Source organism: Osmerus eperlanus, chromosome 15 (assembly GCF_963692335.1).
Source record: "Osmerus eperlanus chromosome 15, fOsmEpe2.1, whole genome shotgun sequence".
Taxonomy (NCBI): domain Eukaryota; kingdom Metazoa; phylum Chordata; class Actinopteri; order Osmeriformes; family Osmeridae; genus Osmerus; species Osmerus eperlanus.
Window position 1 is genome coordinate 916,691 of NC_085032.1, and position 18,868 is coordinate 935,558.

At 39.7% G+C, this 18,868-nt stretch overlaps 1 protein-coding gene across 4 annotated transcripts in view; it reads left to right on the plus strand.

The window, feature by feature from the left end:
• Nucleotides 1-18,868, plus strand: part of hhatlb (hedgehog acyltransferase like, b) — a 147,199-nt gene that overhangs the window by 44,484 nt on the left and 83,847 nt on the right. For all 4 annotated transcript variants that reach the window (XM_062480289.1, XM_062480288.1, XM_062480291.1 and 1 more), the window contains 3 exons: nt 6,471-6,642; nt 15,627-15,771; nt 15,867-15,902. In XM_062480289.1, coding sequence (XP_062336273.1) covers nt 6,471-6,642; nt 15,627-15,771; nt 15,867-15,902 — 353 coding nt within the window. The remainder of the gene's footprint in view (nt 1-6,470; nt 6,643-15,626; nt 15,772-15,866; nt 15,903-18,868) is intronic.

The window sequence follows — 18,868 nt, forward strand, 5'->3', positions numbered from 1 at the left end:
AGCATGGCTGCCTCTTTTGCTGCCACATCTGCTTTAAATCAATGTTATCAGTATGAACTTCTAGTAGAGCAAACAAATTCTTTATAATTGATATCTTCCCTTGTAGAGGTGATCATCCCCTTATTTATTAATTGTTGAGCAAACGCATGTATAACAAGACAATACATCATCATTTGATATTCAACTCCTATTAGACATGCTTAGAAATCAGTTTCTTTGTTCCCTTATTTAAACAAAATCAACTGTTAGTCTAATTTCTTTCACTCCAAAAAAACAATTTTCTGTCTTTTAAAACTGTTAAGATTAAGACCTATATTGTTTCAGATTCCTCTATTTTACCAAGTCATACCTCTTTTTGTCAAAGATATGATAAAAACCATTGTCATTATCCCAAACCAGAATAGAATCGGTATGCTTCTTAAATGAAATATAGACCAAATAATTTTCTTAATGTAGCTATTAACCAAACATTTTTCCAACTATATTTTCTATATAGGTGAGATAGGTAGAACTTCATGAGTGTTTTGCTGCACTTCAAAACAGTCAGTTAGCTCCAACTTTATCATAACCACAATTTATCAGACTTGATGAGTCTTCCCAAATTATTTCAGAACAAATGTTATAATAACCCTCTTTATGCACTAATACCATCTATTAATACAACCGTATCACAGCCTAACTATTTATCCCAAACATTGTGCCAGGCTTTGATAAAACTCTCAAACAAAACCTAAAATCAAATTACCATCAAAATCCAAATTAAAGTACATTTTAGTTATTTTCTCTTTCTCATTCTTAACCAAATTGCATCTAATACCTTTATCAAAGTTCTTAACCCTTGTGTTATCTTCGGGTCATTCTGACCCATCAGTCATTGTGACCCACCGTCGTATTGCGACAACTTTACCGCATACAAAAACAAAGTGAAGCATTTTCTTTTAACCGTTGGGCTGTCTCAGACCCCCCACATTGCGAAGGTTAAAATAAAATTATTTTTATTTGTTTTTGTATTGGGTAAAATTGGGTAAACACAACGATGGTTCGTTATGAACCTTTGGGTCATGTGACCCAAAGGCAGCACGAGGGTTAAAAACCTTATATTTGACTATTTTAACTTCAAATGTTAGCCCATATACCTTCAAAGTAGCCTATATGCATAGTTCCCTTTTCAGAACATCAGTGTCAATCATCTCTGTTCTCTTGCATTATTTCATAAACGTTCATGATCCACTCTAAACCAATCTTTCATGTAACTTTCTAATCACTTCCTCATAACTTTTCACGTACATTTCCTCAAACCAAAATAAAACATTTGTGAAAAACACAGCGCTTTAAAATAACCCAAACTGGAAAAATTATTCCATGTCAATGGATATTTGATGTGCACGTGGTTATTAAAATCAGATGTAGATGGTTATAAAGTTACATTTTCAAATGAAATCAAACCCGTAAACAAAACACATTCCTTCGCCAAATTAAAAAAAAAACACCTTTCTGTCTGAACACAAAACTTCCCATAAGTTCCCATAACACACAAGGTTGCAATTATCGAATGAATCTCGCCGTTTGATTTCAAAATGAGCAGTCCAGCAGCCATTGAGTCTGATTGGGAAAATGTTTGTACATTTTTTTTGTGTGAAAAAAAAGTGTTTCAAATTTAGATTAGTCGATTTTCAGACGTTTTAGTCGAGTCTTGGTCGATCAAACAAAATCTTAGTCGGGGACAGCCCTACCAAACAGTACATGTAAATCAGCATCTGAATTAAAATGTGACAAGAAATGGGCAGTTTAGTTGCTGAAAATTGGCTTATTTTATTGATGAAACGGCTAATTTGTAAATTTGCTCAGACTTTTTGATAACCTAGCTAGCATCGCAGTGCGCCTACTCTTCTGACGGTGAATTGTTTTCAGCACCCACAGCCTTCGGAGTACTATAAATTCAAGAAATCCGTCCAATTCCGTCCGTCTGTCTGTCCGTAACGGAGTCGGAGTAGTATAATTCAGCCTTAAGTGGGGGCTTGTGCGGAGGCCTGTCTAGTTCTGCTCCAAAATTCCTATCTTGTCTAGATGTTACTGCATTTATATCCTCGGAATCATCTTCAGTGATTTCCACATACTCTCCTTTACAACATGGAAAACAATTACCCATGGTTAAATTCACAATAGGACCGCGGTTTATATATTTCAACGCTAGCTTAACACTACTTTGTCTAGCCAATGAAAATACACGATCATGTGTGACGTGATCTGTAGTCGAGGGGAGGAAGGGATGGGGGCTAGCAACAAAACATCCAGCAGGTGGTGGTATACAGTCAAATTGAGATTTTATCGCATAGTTTGGAGATGTTGAAGCGTGATATCTTATTGTGGAGGACATAACTACGTCCCCGGATATGTTGACAGCATTGATGGTCAGTTTGGTGACCCTGGATCAAGTTAATATTCCCGTAAAAACAGCAGCGGCGAGTGTTTACTACGAGGATAGAAGTGCGGTCGGGTTTGGACAAGGGTAGCGCACGGCTAATTTACCGGCGCCAGCGTCTTTTTACCGGCTCGAGTAAAAGATAAGCTAACTCTAAATTTTTCAACAATATTTAGCTCGAAAGGTAAGAAGTTAAAGCTTAACGTGAAATCAGTAAATCAGATGAAAACGTGATACGATCATTTTTAGCAATATTTGAAGTGCCATTTTATCAGAATGTTAGCTAAAAAACGGTCGGGATTGGACACAGTGACGTTAGGTCCGTAAAAACGTTTCTTATATACTAGTGTAATAATTGGACCAATACGCTGTTCCTATTGGTCCAGTAGACGTTCTCAAAAGTTAATAAATCAGTTTATATACCTCCTGAAAGTTCGCAGAGGTAAATTAACGTTTTTACGGACCTAGCAACAAGCGGTTGCCTTGGAGATGTAGCTATTGACCTTAACAACGTGGCATCTGCTCGGCAACAAAGTAGCCTAAATTGCTTAAAAAAAAACTAAAACAACCAAATATGGTTTTTGCACAGGTCCGCAAACGCCCCGCAATCGCTTCCCTTTTTAAAGAAGTATCTGAAGCAGACAGAAGACGAATTGATGTTGTTGATATGTTGCCTTGGAGATGTAGTGACGTCACCAGTGCAAGTGCAGCTGATTGCTCTGACAACATGGCGTCTGCTCCAGATTCGACCTGTTTGATTTGTGATCTTCCCACGTATTGTTGTAGTATATAAGAAACCAAATGTTTACTCCTCGACAGGTCAGCAAACGCTTTGTCGCCACGATTTTTTAAACCGATTTGTTTGTAAACCTCGACCCTACGGTCTCGGTTAACAAACGTTTTAACAAATCTCGGTTTACAAAGGCGTTTGCAGACCTGTCGAGGAGTAAATATTTGCTGTTTATTTACCTCTGCGAACTTTCAGGAGGTATATAAACGGATTTATTAACTTTTGAGAACATCTTCTGGACCAATAGGAACATTGTATTGGTCCAATTATTACATTAGTATATAAGAAACGCGCTTATGTAGAACTCCACTCTCTAATGGCATTCAACATGGCATTCAGCATTCGCTAGCATGTTGTGCTAGCTACCTATTTAAACAGACACACTCTTGACAGTCATTGGTTAAAACAATGCATGCAAGTGTTCCATGGCTCTTCTTTCATTGGCTCCCTTGCATAGACCTGGCGCGCGTGTGTATGCGTGTTTACGTGTGTGCGTCCCTTGCAATGGACATTTACAACATCAACCCTACCCCCACTAGGTGACAAGCAAATGGTCACCAGACCTCAGTCCTCCTTCTAGCTCTGTCAAAAAGTATCTCCTTTAAACAAACAATCCCCCCTCTTCTTAGTCCTTAGCCCCAAGATAATGGTCTTGTATGTTTACCCAGAGTTCAGATTTGGGGGTAGGCCTCCTCGCTCACAAGCTAAACACAGTATCATTTAATACAGAATAAAAGTGTTACACCTTCAATTTTTCCAACAGTTTACGTCAGTCATATGAGTTTAGATAAAATGTCCAATTTATATAATCTAATGATTTAGTGTGCTTGGAATAAATCAATGACGTAAATTTTTTTTTTTTACTAATGTGTTTTTGTATTAATATAAGATGTATTGTTTTTTATGGTGACTTTTTAACATTCTGTCAAGGGTCTACACATTAAGTATAGCCATATTGGATAATTCTGGCACAATTACATTTATGATATTCAATAATGTGCACTGCCCCTGTAAATAAATAAAATTATAATTCATCATGGCCGATCAAGCGCTGTTTGCTCACTTTATTGCTGACAAACTGGTCTTGAATTGTTTTTGCATTAGAACTGAAATTTGTCATATTATGTAGTCTGTCAATAAAGGCGAATAATAAATTGGTAATTTTATGTCTTGGGCTGTAACTCTCTCTCCAAAGTGCAGATTGATTGAAGAGGCGGACAAAAACACTTTCTTCAACAATAGTATTGCAGTCTGTCAATGAAGGCAATTATTTAATTAATTGGTACTGTTTGGTCCGATATTGAGTATTAGCGAAACTGAAGGTGTCAGAATAAACACAAAACATACGTCAAGGTTGTCGTGTGTGAGTCTGGCCAATCATGAAATAGCTGTGTTGTCCTCAGAGCTTGTGCATTTGCTTTGGAGAAGATTGGCTGGCTGATCCAGCCGGCTAATCTCAAATCTCTCTTGCGGTACTTTGATGACATACATCACAGTGACGTGACGTTGGCACCATCTCAAGTCGAACAACATTTCTAACTGGCATGCACTGCTTCAAGTCAGCCACCTATCTGTGCCGCCGGCACTGCATGAAGTCGAACACACCTATTGATGCATTCATGGTTTAAAAACCTCTAGCTCAAAAGATTAAGAAATCCTGTGCACAATGCAATACCCTAGATTACCCTTAGGCTACTCTATTTAGTTCCTACATACACAACAAAAAGGAGGCTATTCTAAATCATCTTTCAGGCTAGATATGCCGCCTACTTGATTTATCATGCGCTACTGCCCTTGCGTAACACGCCATCCACACTGGAAACTAGAGTCCCAATGTTACAATAATAGCCTACATAAAACCAAAATACACATTTAGTTTGATGTAAGCATCAACATGTAAGCTAACATCAAGTAAGCCTATAGCCTAGAATTTCCAAACAAATTACACATGGCTTTCATTTTTGCAATACTTTGAGCTTGTCCTGACAAAAAATGAAGAACATTACATGTTTTGCCAGTATAACTGGATCTAATTATATCATTGAATGTTTATGATGTCCCTGTTTCTTTATACTTTTGACTGGGGACAACAACGCAATCTTTTCATCCGACTATCAACCAACTGCAGTCTAACGCTGCGTGTCCACTACAGCGACGCAAATCGCCTGCCATCGCTTGCCTTCCCACAGTCTGACCCACTCGGGGGCGTGTCAGACAGATGAATGCAGAGTTGTAGTTCCCTAAGGTCACTCAGTTTGTATAACGTCATGGCCAAGTGTGCAGACTTGGGTGTACGTACTCACAATGTCAATCAAAATACACCTTTTACATACATGTAAAAGGTGTATTGCATCTAGCCAGCAAAAAATGTTTTTGCTGGCTAGATGTAGCATGATGTCACTCCTCATTTACATAAAGTTGAGAATATCTCAGATTGAATCACGTCACTACCCACAATGCACCACGCAAGCCATTCACCTGGCTCCACTAAAAATAAATGGAAAGCATTGCGTCGCTCGCATCGCGTTGCTGTAGTGGACACGCACTGTAACACGCAATGTGTTTGACATTCTTTAGCCAATAAATTACATTTTGCTGAATGATTGAAGGGCTAGACAACAAACACTCTAATTAAATAATCACAATCACATAAATACAACACAGAAATAAATGACAGATTGACGAAGGCATGTTTATTTTCCAACCGTGCCTTTGCTCCGTGCAAGAAGCGGCATCTAGTGACCATTACGTGTCAGTAACAACATCCCTGTCTGAAGACTCAGCCTAACCACGCTTCTAGTAGGTAAAACCGTCTCGGCGCTTCTAGTGTTAATGCAATGTCTCCATTATATAGTACATTTGACCCTGGAAATGTCAAAGTAACCTCAAAAGTGTTTACGTTTTTGCTATTATTAATATTAAAAACAAACATGACATTTGGGGGGTATTAAACTGTCTCAAATGCAGAAACGTACAGAGGAATGGATCAAATCCTGTGCAAACAGCCTTGTCGTAAAGTGGGTATTTTAGGTATTTTGGCTCAATATTTCTGCTTGGACACCTAATGATCCAATTAAAAACAAAGCTGCTTAGATCCCTAATCATTAATAAGACTGACAAATACGATAGGGATCCACTGCAAAGCTGCTTGAACCCTTAAACACACACACACCTGCAAACACACACCCGCACACACACAAAAAGAGAAGACTGCTGCTGCAACACTGGTCTATAGTTTTTGTATCCTGCCCTCTACAGGCCAACAGGTCTGACCTGACCAGGAAGGAGAGAGAGATGTGGAACATCAGTCTGCAGGGCCTGATTCACTTGGGTGCAATAATCCTGGTGGATGTCCTTTTCCACTTCATGTACATCTTGACCATACCCACTGACATGAAGCTGCTCAAGCACCTCTCAGACTGGGCATTAGGTGTGTGGAAGATTCTGCTCCCATGGGACAGATTCATTTGACTGTTTTGATAAATGTGTGTATGCACAGATCTTTCTAATTTAATCTGCAGACCATATGACATCACACAATGTAACATAAAGTAATGTATGTTTGTTAACGGGGGCATGTTTCTTTTTCTCATTTCACTGGAACATAGAAGGCACCAGGGCTGGAGTGGGTAATCGGGAGAATTCCCGGTGGGCCACTTCACTTTTGGGCCGGTCAAGGATTTTTTTTCTTCTATTTGTCACGTTAGTCTATCTTCTCCTAAAGTATGCTACACACGTTTCGCATTCTGACGCCACAGAATGGGTTGAACCATGTGAGGGAGTTCTCAACTCCCAAATAGAGTTGGTTGGGTCCATAGCCCGTCTTTTCCTAAAAGTTTTCTTAGGCTACCGATAGCTGGGCCGGGCGGCCCTACCGTAATGATATGCGTCAGGGAGGATGGATGGGAGGAAGAGGCCAAGAGGGGCTGAAAAAGCCATGTTGAAAAAAACTAAAACATTGGAGGAGGATTCTGCCAAATGTGCCAAGCTTACTGATTCATTTTCAAGAGGACAAACACAAGTGGCAAGTGGTATTGAGACATAGACCTAATGATTAGCATTAGCAACGTAATTGTGTGGCGACCTGGGGAAACCCTTCACATGGTGAAAATTGGACTCTCTGGGTGGTAAACATCTTTGGAATCCACAAACTTTCCTGAATACAAATCTGTTTAGATCAATCAGATATCTTTATCACAACTGAAGTTACATCATTTTAATGTTGACCTGTGTCAAAAAGTGATAAGGGAGAAAACTGCATTCAAAGATTCCACTCCATTTCATTCTAATTCTATTGTGATGCATGAGGGAAACACCAACACTCAACTCGACTGTTTCAAACAGATTGTCAATCTGTTTACATTAATAACTTCTCAGCAAGTTATTTTTAAGTTTAACCCTTGTGTTATCTTCGGGTCGTTCTGACCCATCAGTCATTGTGACCCACCGTCGTATTGCGACAACTTTACCGCATACAAAAACAAAGTGAAGCATTTTCTTTTAACCGTTGGGCTGTCTCAGACCCCCCACATTGCGAAGGTTAAAAGAAAATTATTTTTATTTGGTTTTGAATTAGGTAAAATTGGGTAAACACAACGATGGTTCGTTATGAACCTTTGGGTCATGTGACCCGAAGGCAGCACGAGGGTTAACAGCCTGACTTCATTGATTGTTGTTTGGGGCTGCTGCAGCACTCAAAAGAGCAGACAAACTGAGCATTTGATTTGACATGGCTTGAAACTCTTGCTAGCTAACATGTCCAAAAAACGTTGAAATTAACTTTAAGTAGTCATATACTTTTTGTACATTACAATTAAGTTTAGGGTGTTAACTATACAAAACATAAATCTCAATTTTGACAGAAAACAGATTTTTGATATTTTTTGGCTTATAGCCAACAATGAGCGGCCGCAACGTCCAATGGGTTCTTGCATACCGCCACACAATTATTCGGCTAATATCGTTGTAGCGTTGTCAACCTATTCGCCAGCAAAATATTACATTTGATTAAAATATTAGCCTTTTGGTATACAAAAAAAAGTGGGCCGGTCTTGGGCCTGAAAGATCAATATTAAATGTAATTAAAATATTAGCCTTTTTGCATCATCCAATATATGATAAAAAAAGTGGCCTGAAAAGTGGCCCCACTCCGGGCCTGGAAGGCACTATGCACTATACACTTGGTGCAGGTGTAAAACTTGATTCAATTCATGTGCTTTTTTTATCAGCTCCAAACGTTTAAATTCCAAAATAATGATAAGCCTTGAATGGTCCGCCAAGTATGAGGTTTTATTGTGCATTCGATTATCTTGATCAAGCAGGGCAAACATTTTATTCAAAGCCTTATATTACATACACGGACGCAGTATGTTCGAAGAGAGCATTAACAGAATTGGTAATAATAAAAACATTTTGTACTGCTGGTGTGTTGAATCTTGTATGTTGAAGTTAGTAGTAAGTAACAAAAGTAGGTATCAATATAACATTTACAAAAGCACATTCATCAATAATCAGTGTTGCCACAGTTACTTTGAAAAAGTAACTTAGTTACGTTACAGTTACTTGATTTTAAAAGTAACTTAGTTACTTGATTTTAAAAGTAACTAAGTTAGATTACAAGTTACTTTATTAGTTACATTCAGCAGCTGCCGACAACACCCCAGCCACCTCAACATAAAAATAGGTGCGTTATGAACTCGAACACACCTATTGACAACCGTCTCTATAAGTTTGACTGTGCAGTGCTGCGACTCCAAATGTTTCTTCAAATTTGACGTTGTGTTTTTGTAGCTTGATAGCACTTTGTCGCCACCAGCACAGAGTGTACAACGAACCTTGATATTTCCATCTTTAGCTGACAAATACTCAAAATAGTGATTGTATTTCCAACTCGAAAATGCGCATCTCTCTCTCTCCTGCTACATTGTTGTTTGTGTCGCTGAGTGGTAGGTCTATGTATATACACGTGACTTGACCCTCGTGCTGAAAACGTGACTTAATCGCGTTACTAAGTAACACGTTACTTAGTAACGCGTTACCGGCATCACTGTCAATAATGATGAACAGCATTCATATTAATTGTAATCAAAATATATGGTCACACGTTATACCAATAGTTGAATCTATTCTTAGTTATTTCTTTACTTAAGTATAGGTTTCTAGACTAAGAGAAGACAGAAAATTCAACAAAGATCTCCATTTAAATTTGGGGTGGGGTCTAGGACTTTGCTTAATTAATGTCTGGGAAACTGAGCTTTAAAGCAAAACTGAACAACTAAGCCTCATGAGGCGACATTTTATGTGGTAAATTAAGGTTTGCGAAGCCTTGAAAGAAAGGAAATTGAAATGACCACCATAATCCTAACTCAACCGATGCACGAACCAGGTATTTTGTGATGTATGCTGTTTGAAGTACAAACCAACCACAGCGATTGTGCTATAAGGAGTCCAAAAGCTGTGTACTGGAATAAACCTTGTTCTTGCATCCGTTGAGAACAGAGACTCGGAGGTGACATGTACAAAAAATAATAATTGTGCACGTTTTAGTAATTGTTCCCTTGTTTTAGTTAAATCTTGCCCATGTTTAAGTAATTCATTCCCTCATTTTAGTTCAATCGTGCGCACGTTTTACTAATTCTTTTCCCTTGTTTTATGTCTATGTTACTACGAACAGTAGTTCATAGCAGTTCAAGTCGGCTTGAGCAAATTACCGGAAATTATTGGAAAATCACCTTTCATGCACTTGTCTGTGAATTACAGTCCCTGTAAAGTGACAATAAAATAGAGTTTGTCACACCACAGAAAAATGTCTTCCTAACCACACAGCCAAATTTGAATGATAACAAAAATCACCAAGTAACAAAACTGTATTGAAAATCAAAGTCAAAATATTGAAAATAATTTGCAGTTTTCTTGGATCGCAAACCCTGAGGTCTCTGAAACCACACCCACTCGCGGGAAATGATGTGTGCCTGAACTGCTTGTAGATGGTTGCTCGTCATTTGTATCTTCCTCTTGGCCACGTGCTCCTCCTTGTACGTAGTTCTTAGAAATACAAAGAAAAGCTTGAATCTAAGTTATGACACATTTGAGTTTGCTAACATTAGCAATAATGTCAGCTAGTTCGAGGTGTATGCGTTGGCTAACTATTACATTAGCGCACATTTCCCGTATTTAAGAATGATTAAACATGGACTTTCCTGCAAGTGATGGACATCTCGCAGTTTCTTCTTCTTTCTTTTCTCTGCTCTTGACTCCTGCTGTCTTTTCGAGGCTATTTCTAAAAAAGTTGACTTAGCCTGAGCATCTGAGCATTCCACCCAGCTGCTAGTCCAAGCACTTGTCCTCTCAAAGTTACTGCAACTCGCTGCTCGCCGGTCTCCCAGCATGCGCAACCCGCCCTCTCCAGAGGATTCAGAACGCGGGGGCCCGTCTGGTCTACAATCTACCCAGACGCTCCCATGTTACCCCGCTCCTCATCTCCCTCCACTGTTTTCCCATCACGGCCCGTATCAGATTCAAGACTCTGGTACTGACCTTCCGAGCGGTGAACGGGACTGCACCCGACTACATCAAGTCTCTCCTCCAGCCTTGCACCCCCCCCTCCCCCCCACCCCCCCACCCCCCCGCCACCTACGGTCTTCTTCTGACAACCGTCTGGTGGTCCCACCGCTCAAGAGCGCCCGGTCCCAACACAAGCTCTTCTCCTGTCTGGCCCCCCAATGGTGGAATCAACTCCCCACCTCCGTCAGGGACACTGACTGTCTCCCCACCTTCAAGAAAAGGCTCAAGACGCACTTGTTCCGGGAGTACAACGGCACTTAGGAATGCTTGGCTGGACCTGATGTTAGTTTCCTCCAGGTTCACAATGACTCGTATTGAGAGACTTGTTGCTCTTGTTGGTTAGTTGTAATGGTTACAAATTCTTGTACTCGCTGTGAAATATTTTTACTGTTGATTGTTTTTTCTACAGGTACACTCTTGTGGGGAGTTTCATGTTGTTCAATTGTAACTTGTTTAACTGCATGCTCTTATGGTTCTTCCCTTTGGCACTTATTTGGTTTTCCACAATGTATGCTTCATGTTTTGGCTGCTCACAATGTTTGGGGCTATCTCGTTGTTATGATCAGTGACCTATGCTCTTTTGTAAAGCTCTCTCTTGGAAGTCACTTTGGATAAAAGTGTCTAAAAATACTAAAATAAATACTAAATGCATAAATGTAAATGTAAGCCTATTGTCAAACTTCGTCAGGCACAATCCAACAGACCATACGGAAGGGCACCCATGGGGAGCTTGGGAAGTTAAGTGTGTGTGTGTGGGGGGGGGGGGGGGGGGGGCGGTCTCCATCGTTACTTTCTTGAGCAATTAAATATCTTGTGTTCTGCCTGTATTGTGATATACATGCCTAAAAAGTTCCTAATATTTATATACAGAAATAATATCTGCATTATAATTATTAAGACTATGATGATTTTTCATTAGGCTATTTTTGGTGCCCCCTCAGCACTTGGTGCCCTATGCACAGCACGTAATGCGCGTTGTGGGAGCGGCGGCACTGGTCAAATACCGCTATAACAAAAAGGTTAGCCTACAACCAGAGCCCGTCTACGGAGAGCCTGTCCACTCACTATTAAACCCCATTGTACCGAATTTGGTTGCAGTTCCACCAGAGTTCCACTGGGGGTAATCGCCGGCATGGGGCAATGAGTGCAAAATGATTGGGAGTCTATGGAGCAAGACGGCTAAATTTGTCTCTTTCTCCTGATTGTCGTTGAGAAATCTCAGATTTGATTGTAGTTTTTGCAAGTTCAACATGGATTATAGGTCGAAAGTTGAATGAACGAGTACTTATGTCCAGTGGTGTAGGCTAGTGGTAAAATTAGAGGTGGGTAAACTCTGAATTTTATTATTTATTTATTATTACGTTTCATTAGGCCTATTTAGATGGAACCGGGAAGGTTGGCTTGTACCTGCATCATCGTATTTGAAAGCACGTTATTAATAGTAGGCTAGCGTTTGTCCGTCTTAATGCGATGTTGTGCGAACCAAAACAACGTTTAAAAACGTAAATTGATCGTACTCTGTACTTGAGGCCTTTTGCGGGAATCTGTGGGAGTGAGAGCACTCGATGGCACTCGCCTGATATCCATGGCTAATAAATCCATTCCGAACAGGTAGGCAGGCAGGCTAATCCACAACGCAAGGCTGTAGCCATGGAGTCAATATTTGGGGGGACGAATTACATTTTTAATGCTAATTTCGGACAGCGTGCGTGGTTGCCTGTCGTAGCGTAGCACATTTACATTTTTATATAAATATATTGGGGGTGACATTTTGACCAGATTTGAATATTAGAATTTGAATATTATGATTACGGCCTTGCCACAACGTGTATGTGTTTACATACTTTGTGGATCCTGAGGCCTGTTCCATAAAGGCCGCTCAAAAAAGTTAGACTTAAAGTCCCAAACCTGACTTGCATTAGACTAATTAGTTAAGCGGGGCTAAAGCGGTTCCATAAAGGCCAATTTCAGCTCACGCACTCTTACTAATTCAAGTCAGATTTAAGTAGTCAAGATAATTGCACGTGCACCCTATTCTTAAGCAACCCGAGAGGTAAAACATGGACCATACATCCACCACGGCAAAAGCAATGCACAAGGCCACGTGACTTCTTCCAGAAACAACGTTCCCTTTAAATCGTGTACAATAGAAGCTCCCTCATCCACCGCTTCATAAAAATAAAATGACACGCTATGATTGTGATTGAGTTATTATTCGGTAAACTCGCTTTATGGAACAGAACTCTGATTGGTGTCGCCGCCGCAGCCGCCACGCATTGATTGGAGGGTCACAGACCATATACAGCGCAGATGAAATGATTCAGACTACAGCGTTTATATGTTCATCAATATGAAAATTAGGCTTTGGTGTTTTAAAATGACACCAAATTTATTTAGGATTCTTCTAACGGCAGAATACAAGGCGCAGGGAACTTAGAGGTGCGTAAACGCGCATAAACGCTATATAGAGTTGGATAAACGCACTTTGGAGGTGGGTAAACGCCATTTCCGAATTTCGGGAGGTGCGTAAATGGCGTTTACGTGCGTTTAGCCTCCACTACATCCCTGCTTGTGTCCTTTCGATTTCTTACAGGGTGAGTCTTTGTTGCCCCTAACATGCTAGAATTCTGATAATGAATGCTGATTGTATGACGTCATTGACATTTTAAAAGGCTTTTTAGAACAAAAAAGCAACTTTTAACAAATCTAACACCCAGCAGTGTGTGTTTTCTTTGCATCCTCTTTCGAATGCAACATTAAAATTACTAGACAAAAAATTATATTCTGAGAAAAGTGGATTTTGAGGGTATAGCTCCATAGACCTCCATTCATTCTGCACTCACTGGTGAGCGCCCTCATATGGAACCAGAGTGGAACTGCAACCAGTTCAGAAGCCGGAAGTTTCCTGAGAGTGGCAGTTCTCCCCATATTAGACATTCTCTGACTACAACAAAAACTTCAACCAAAATGGATGCTCCTAGCAGGATTGGCTTTACACAGACATATAAATGTGAGCTTACAGAGCCAGAATCAAATTCAGAGGACATTGACCGGCTACCCGGGAATCAATCTCGTCCTCGGTCTGCAACCAAATGATATTTTCTTATCTCTGTTTTAGGCAAATTAGCAAGCTAGAGTAGCATGTTATCGATATGTAACTTGCCAAATAACGTTAGGCTATCAATAAATAAAAGTTCATTAGTTTTAATAAAAGCTTATGCGCAGTGCCTCCATTGCGTCATGGTTTCAGCCCCGCCCCAAAAATCCTGAACACAAAAATATTGAAAAACTGTTGAACACTCTAATTACACAATTCAGTACTACATAGTTCAGTCTTTGTAATGTGTTTAATCAATACTTTTATTTTATTATGTGTTTAGACAAAACTCAAAATTCACTAATTCATTTTTTTAAGAGTTTACTAGTAAACTATGGATTGAACATATGTTTGATAACACATTGAAACATGCTAGATTGTAAGAATAAAGTTTGTGTTCTTACATTTAGTCATTTAGCAGACGGTCTTATCCAGAGAGACTTAGTACAGGGACATTCCCCCCGAGGCAAGTAGGGTGAAGTGCCTTGCCCAAGGACACAATTGATATTTGTATTACAACTCCTTTACAATGGTTAGCCTCGGTCGGCCCATGGACCCTAAATTTAGCATTAGCCTAATAAAGACACATAGCCTAATATCGATCCCTTTCTAGTTTAACACACTCCAACTTCTGTTGTGAACACACATCAACATGTCCACTTTATAGTCATGCCACCAAGAGCTAATAATGACAGAGGAATTACAGTGAATAACTTCAAGTTTCAAGCTGTACCGAGTTAACAATACAAAGTTTGTATTTGTTGGCCTCTGTGTTGTCATCTATAGTCTCGCCATAGTGCAATTGAAGATGGTAAGATGCACACAACACGGGGAGGTATTGAAGAGGGATTCATCAAATGTATAGACATAAAACAAGGGTATTTAACTAAAACGAGGGAACAAATACCAAAACTATTACTAAAACGAATACTATTTTTTAATTCCATGTCACCTCTGGGACTCCATCGTTGAGTTCGGGTTTCGGTGATGTGGTGATCATTTGAATCTCCTTTCTTTACTGGCTGTTCACAAATTTAATGCGTAAAACTTGGTTTCAATATATTTATTTTGATATTTTCTTAGGCTTTTTTATATAATATTTTATTAAAGAATGAGTACCAGAAACAACAGGCATGTATTGACTCAAATAAGAATGCTCCCTCCAGGTGAAGAAATCATGTTTCACCTGGGATTAATGGGGTTGTACAAAATCTGGTATTTTATGCAGCTGGCACTCTTGTGAAAGTGGGAGGCAAGGTGCATCAAATCTACGGATGTCGCATGGTTATTTATCATTGCTTTAAAGAACATAAACAACATATCTAAATAACTAGTTAATCTAGCTAATTTAACTAGCTCTAAAAGTTGTAAATGCTAGCTGTCTGGATATGCCTCCGCCTACCCTTTAATTCAACAAAGGCCTAACAATGGAAGGAAGTATCTCTGGAAAAATTGGCAAAAAAGCATTCCTCAAATCACTTTTAGCATTTGAGGAAGCCCCAAAATGTATATTAATGAAAAGTCTCCCCCATCCACAACTTTTCACCATTTTGTTTAGAAAATAGGGGCAAGTTAAAGCTAAAATTGGGGTGTTTAGGTACTATAAATTGCTACCACAGACTGACTCAAATGATCTGCAGATTGACTGAGAAACACTTGTATCTAAGTATATATTTTTTAAGGTGGTAATATTTGGTGTAATTCATCCCTGTTTTATTGTTTCTCTTTTTGTTTGATTGGCTGTGTCCCATTAGTTGGCTTGGCGTATTATAACCTGGTGTACGATTGGGTCAAAGCTGCTGTCATGTTTGGGGTCATCAACACAGTGTCCAGACTGGACCACCTTGACCCACCTCAACCCCCAAAATGCATCACCATGCTATATGTGTTTGCTGAAACGTGTGTACACAGTAATACATCTCCTAACATTAATAAATAATCTTAATGTTCATTTATGTGATATTAAGTTCTCCCATATTTTGTCTCCCTTGTAGTCACTTTGACAGAGGAATCAATGACTGGCTCTGCAAGTAAGTGTCTTAATCAGAAAAACTAATGTTTCAGATGCTAAATACTACACTGTTCCTCTACTAAAGGTGTGCAGATATTTAAAATTAACTGTACACAAAAGTATTCAGATAAAAACTTGGGGCCTCATGTATAAAAGATTGCACAGCTTACATACCAGAAGATGGCGTATGGCCAAAACTTGAAAAGTACCTACACACAGAAATATTCACACGTATAAAACCGGTCATACGCCAGGTCCTGCACACGTTTCCTTTATAAATCACAATCAATGTGAGATTGATTGCATGTGAACAAGCCACTGACCCCGCCTTGCCTCCTCCCATAAATGAATATGCAGGTGGCCTATAAATGCACCCCTGAGGTAATTTCTTTGTCTGAATTAAAATGGCTCCGTCTCCGTAAAAACGCAGAAGTATAAATCGGCCTTACGGCATTGCAGAAAACTGTCAGAATGTGGTACGAGTCCGAAGAAGCAGATACATGTGAACTTTACAAAAATCAATACTATTAGTACTGTAGTATTATACGTGCAGGGCCTATACGTTGTTCTTTTTGCTTCATGTTTTTTGTTTGACTGCTTAAGTATTGTGTCGGATTAAAGAAACTGTAAACTTGAATATCTGTCTCCGTCGTTGTTCTAGCTCAGCAAAGCAAGCTAAACTAGAGAGGGTACAATTTCTGGGGAAATTGTAGGGTGTGCTTGCTTGCGTCGGTTGCGGGTGGGTCCGTCCCCTTAAGTTTTTCCTTCTAGTGATATTTTCAAGCATTTAGCCTAACGTTACTCATATCTTTAGCTAAAGGATTTGAGTGAGACCGCGTCTTGTTTTGACGTTAGCCTCCGAGTCAGACTCGGTCACCCACTGGCAGTGTGTACTGTCTTCAAAGGGGTCATTGATTGCAGAACCGAATTTACCTTGTCACAGTTGAATAACGACAGTTCAGTGGGTAAAATGGACATACAAGTGAACCTCAAAGTAGCAAATCCTGCTTTACATTGTCCCAGGTTTTCTAAACGTCCTTGGTATGGTGTTCATTTTAGGACATCCTCAGATCTCAGACTCAAGTGTCAGACTCAAACGAAAAGGCGTCAAGTCTCAGACCAAAAGTCTTCAGACTTTGGCGAAATGGCTTCAGTCTCAGAAAAATCTCTGTCATTCTCAGACAAAACGCTCTCAAACTAAACGGCGTCATTCTCAGACAAAACGCTCTCAAACTAAACTGCGTCATTCTCAGACAAAACGCTCTCAAACCAAACAACATCATTCTCAGACAAAACGCTCTCAAACTAAACTTTGTCAGAATTTTTTTTTGTCAAAGCTAGCTAGATGAGGGAGCTGTTGACTAGCTTTCTGAATTAGCTAAAGTAACAGCTTTTAAAGTGAATACCATGGTGTTGTTTCTGTTAACTGGTACAGCAAGAAAACTTACTTTTGATATAATACGAAATAGTTGTTTTCTGCAAGCTAGTTCACTCGTGTACACCCATGTGTAGTCCTCTGGTTGCCATGGATACTACAAACAAACTTTGCTAAAGAATCATAAACGTCATCAACACGCGACAAACAATTCTGACAAAGTTTAGTTTGAGGGCGTTTTGTCTGAGAATGATGTCGTTTGGTTTGAGAGTGTTTTGTCTGAGAATGACGCCGATTAGTTTGAGAGCATTTTGTTTGAGAATGACGCCATTTAGTTTGAGAGCGTTTTGTCTGAGAATGTCGTTTGGTTTGAGAGCGTTTTGTCTGAGAATGACGCCGTTTAGTTTGAGAGCGTTTTGTCTGGGAATTACGCTGTTTAGTTTAAGAGCGTTTTGTCTGAGAATGATGTTGTTTGGTTAGAGAGCGTTTTGTCTGAGAATGACGCCGTTTAGTTTGAGAGCGTTTTGTCCGAGAATGACGCCGTTTAGTTTGAGAGCGTTTTGTCCGAGAATGATGGCGTTTGGTTTGAGAGCGTTTTGTCTGAGAATGACTGATATGGAAAAATTCTAGCGGCACTGTGTAGATTTGAATAGTCAAGAGATGGCGGTTACAATAAATTTATTTTGCTTATACAGATCATGATTTAACAAAGTACTTTGTGATCAGTCATAACGAAGGAGGTGCTAGCCACAGGTCGTTCGCCAGAGTGATCCAGAACAACCCCAAAACCCTGCCTTATATAAACTTTAGATCAAATGGTTATTCTGAACTCTGTGATTGGTCAGCACTGCTCAGTGACAGTGACTTCATATCAAGTTCCCACGGTTCTTTATTGTGGCCTCTCTCCCCAAACCAGTAGATAGTAAAACCACAGGGGTTCACCAGTCAAATGGTCAACTGTCCTTTGTGTGGGCCACTTCAAACAAGTCTACAGGAAGGGTCAGAGCAGCAGATCACAATAACAATACAGTTGAATCCACATTTGTCTCCAGACCAACTGTCTCTTCCTCCCCAGGTGACAAGAACTCTCTCAGGTCACCCAGACTTCCCGTCTCCTAGTTATAAAACTGCAAATGGCATCTCTACCAAATGTAGTTGACTCTTAATCAACTTTAGACTTCCGTTAAAACACATTCCTCATATATGAAACACACACATTATAACTGTATTCCAAAATTTCCATGACAATTCCAAAATATTTTATTTATTTTTTACAATTCCATAAACCCAAACAGTTAATTAAGAAAAATAATTCAAACATTAACATAAGAAATGCTAGTCTCAAGACAAAACCCATTGTACCCCGTACACCACAAAGTCCAGGTTGTCGGAACTGATGCCATCTTTAGTTGGATGTAGGCAAACTTCTGTCAGGCGGTGTAGTCTAGTCGAATCGATTGCAAACGACGATCAAATTGCTCAGGGCAACTTTCAACAACACTGCACTTTGCGCACAGCTCGGAAATTCCTTGGTACTACGCAGAACGCGTATCCTCTGCTTCCGTCTCCAGACAAGGTGCACGCAATGGTTAGCGTCTATCCACGTTGCT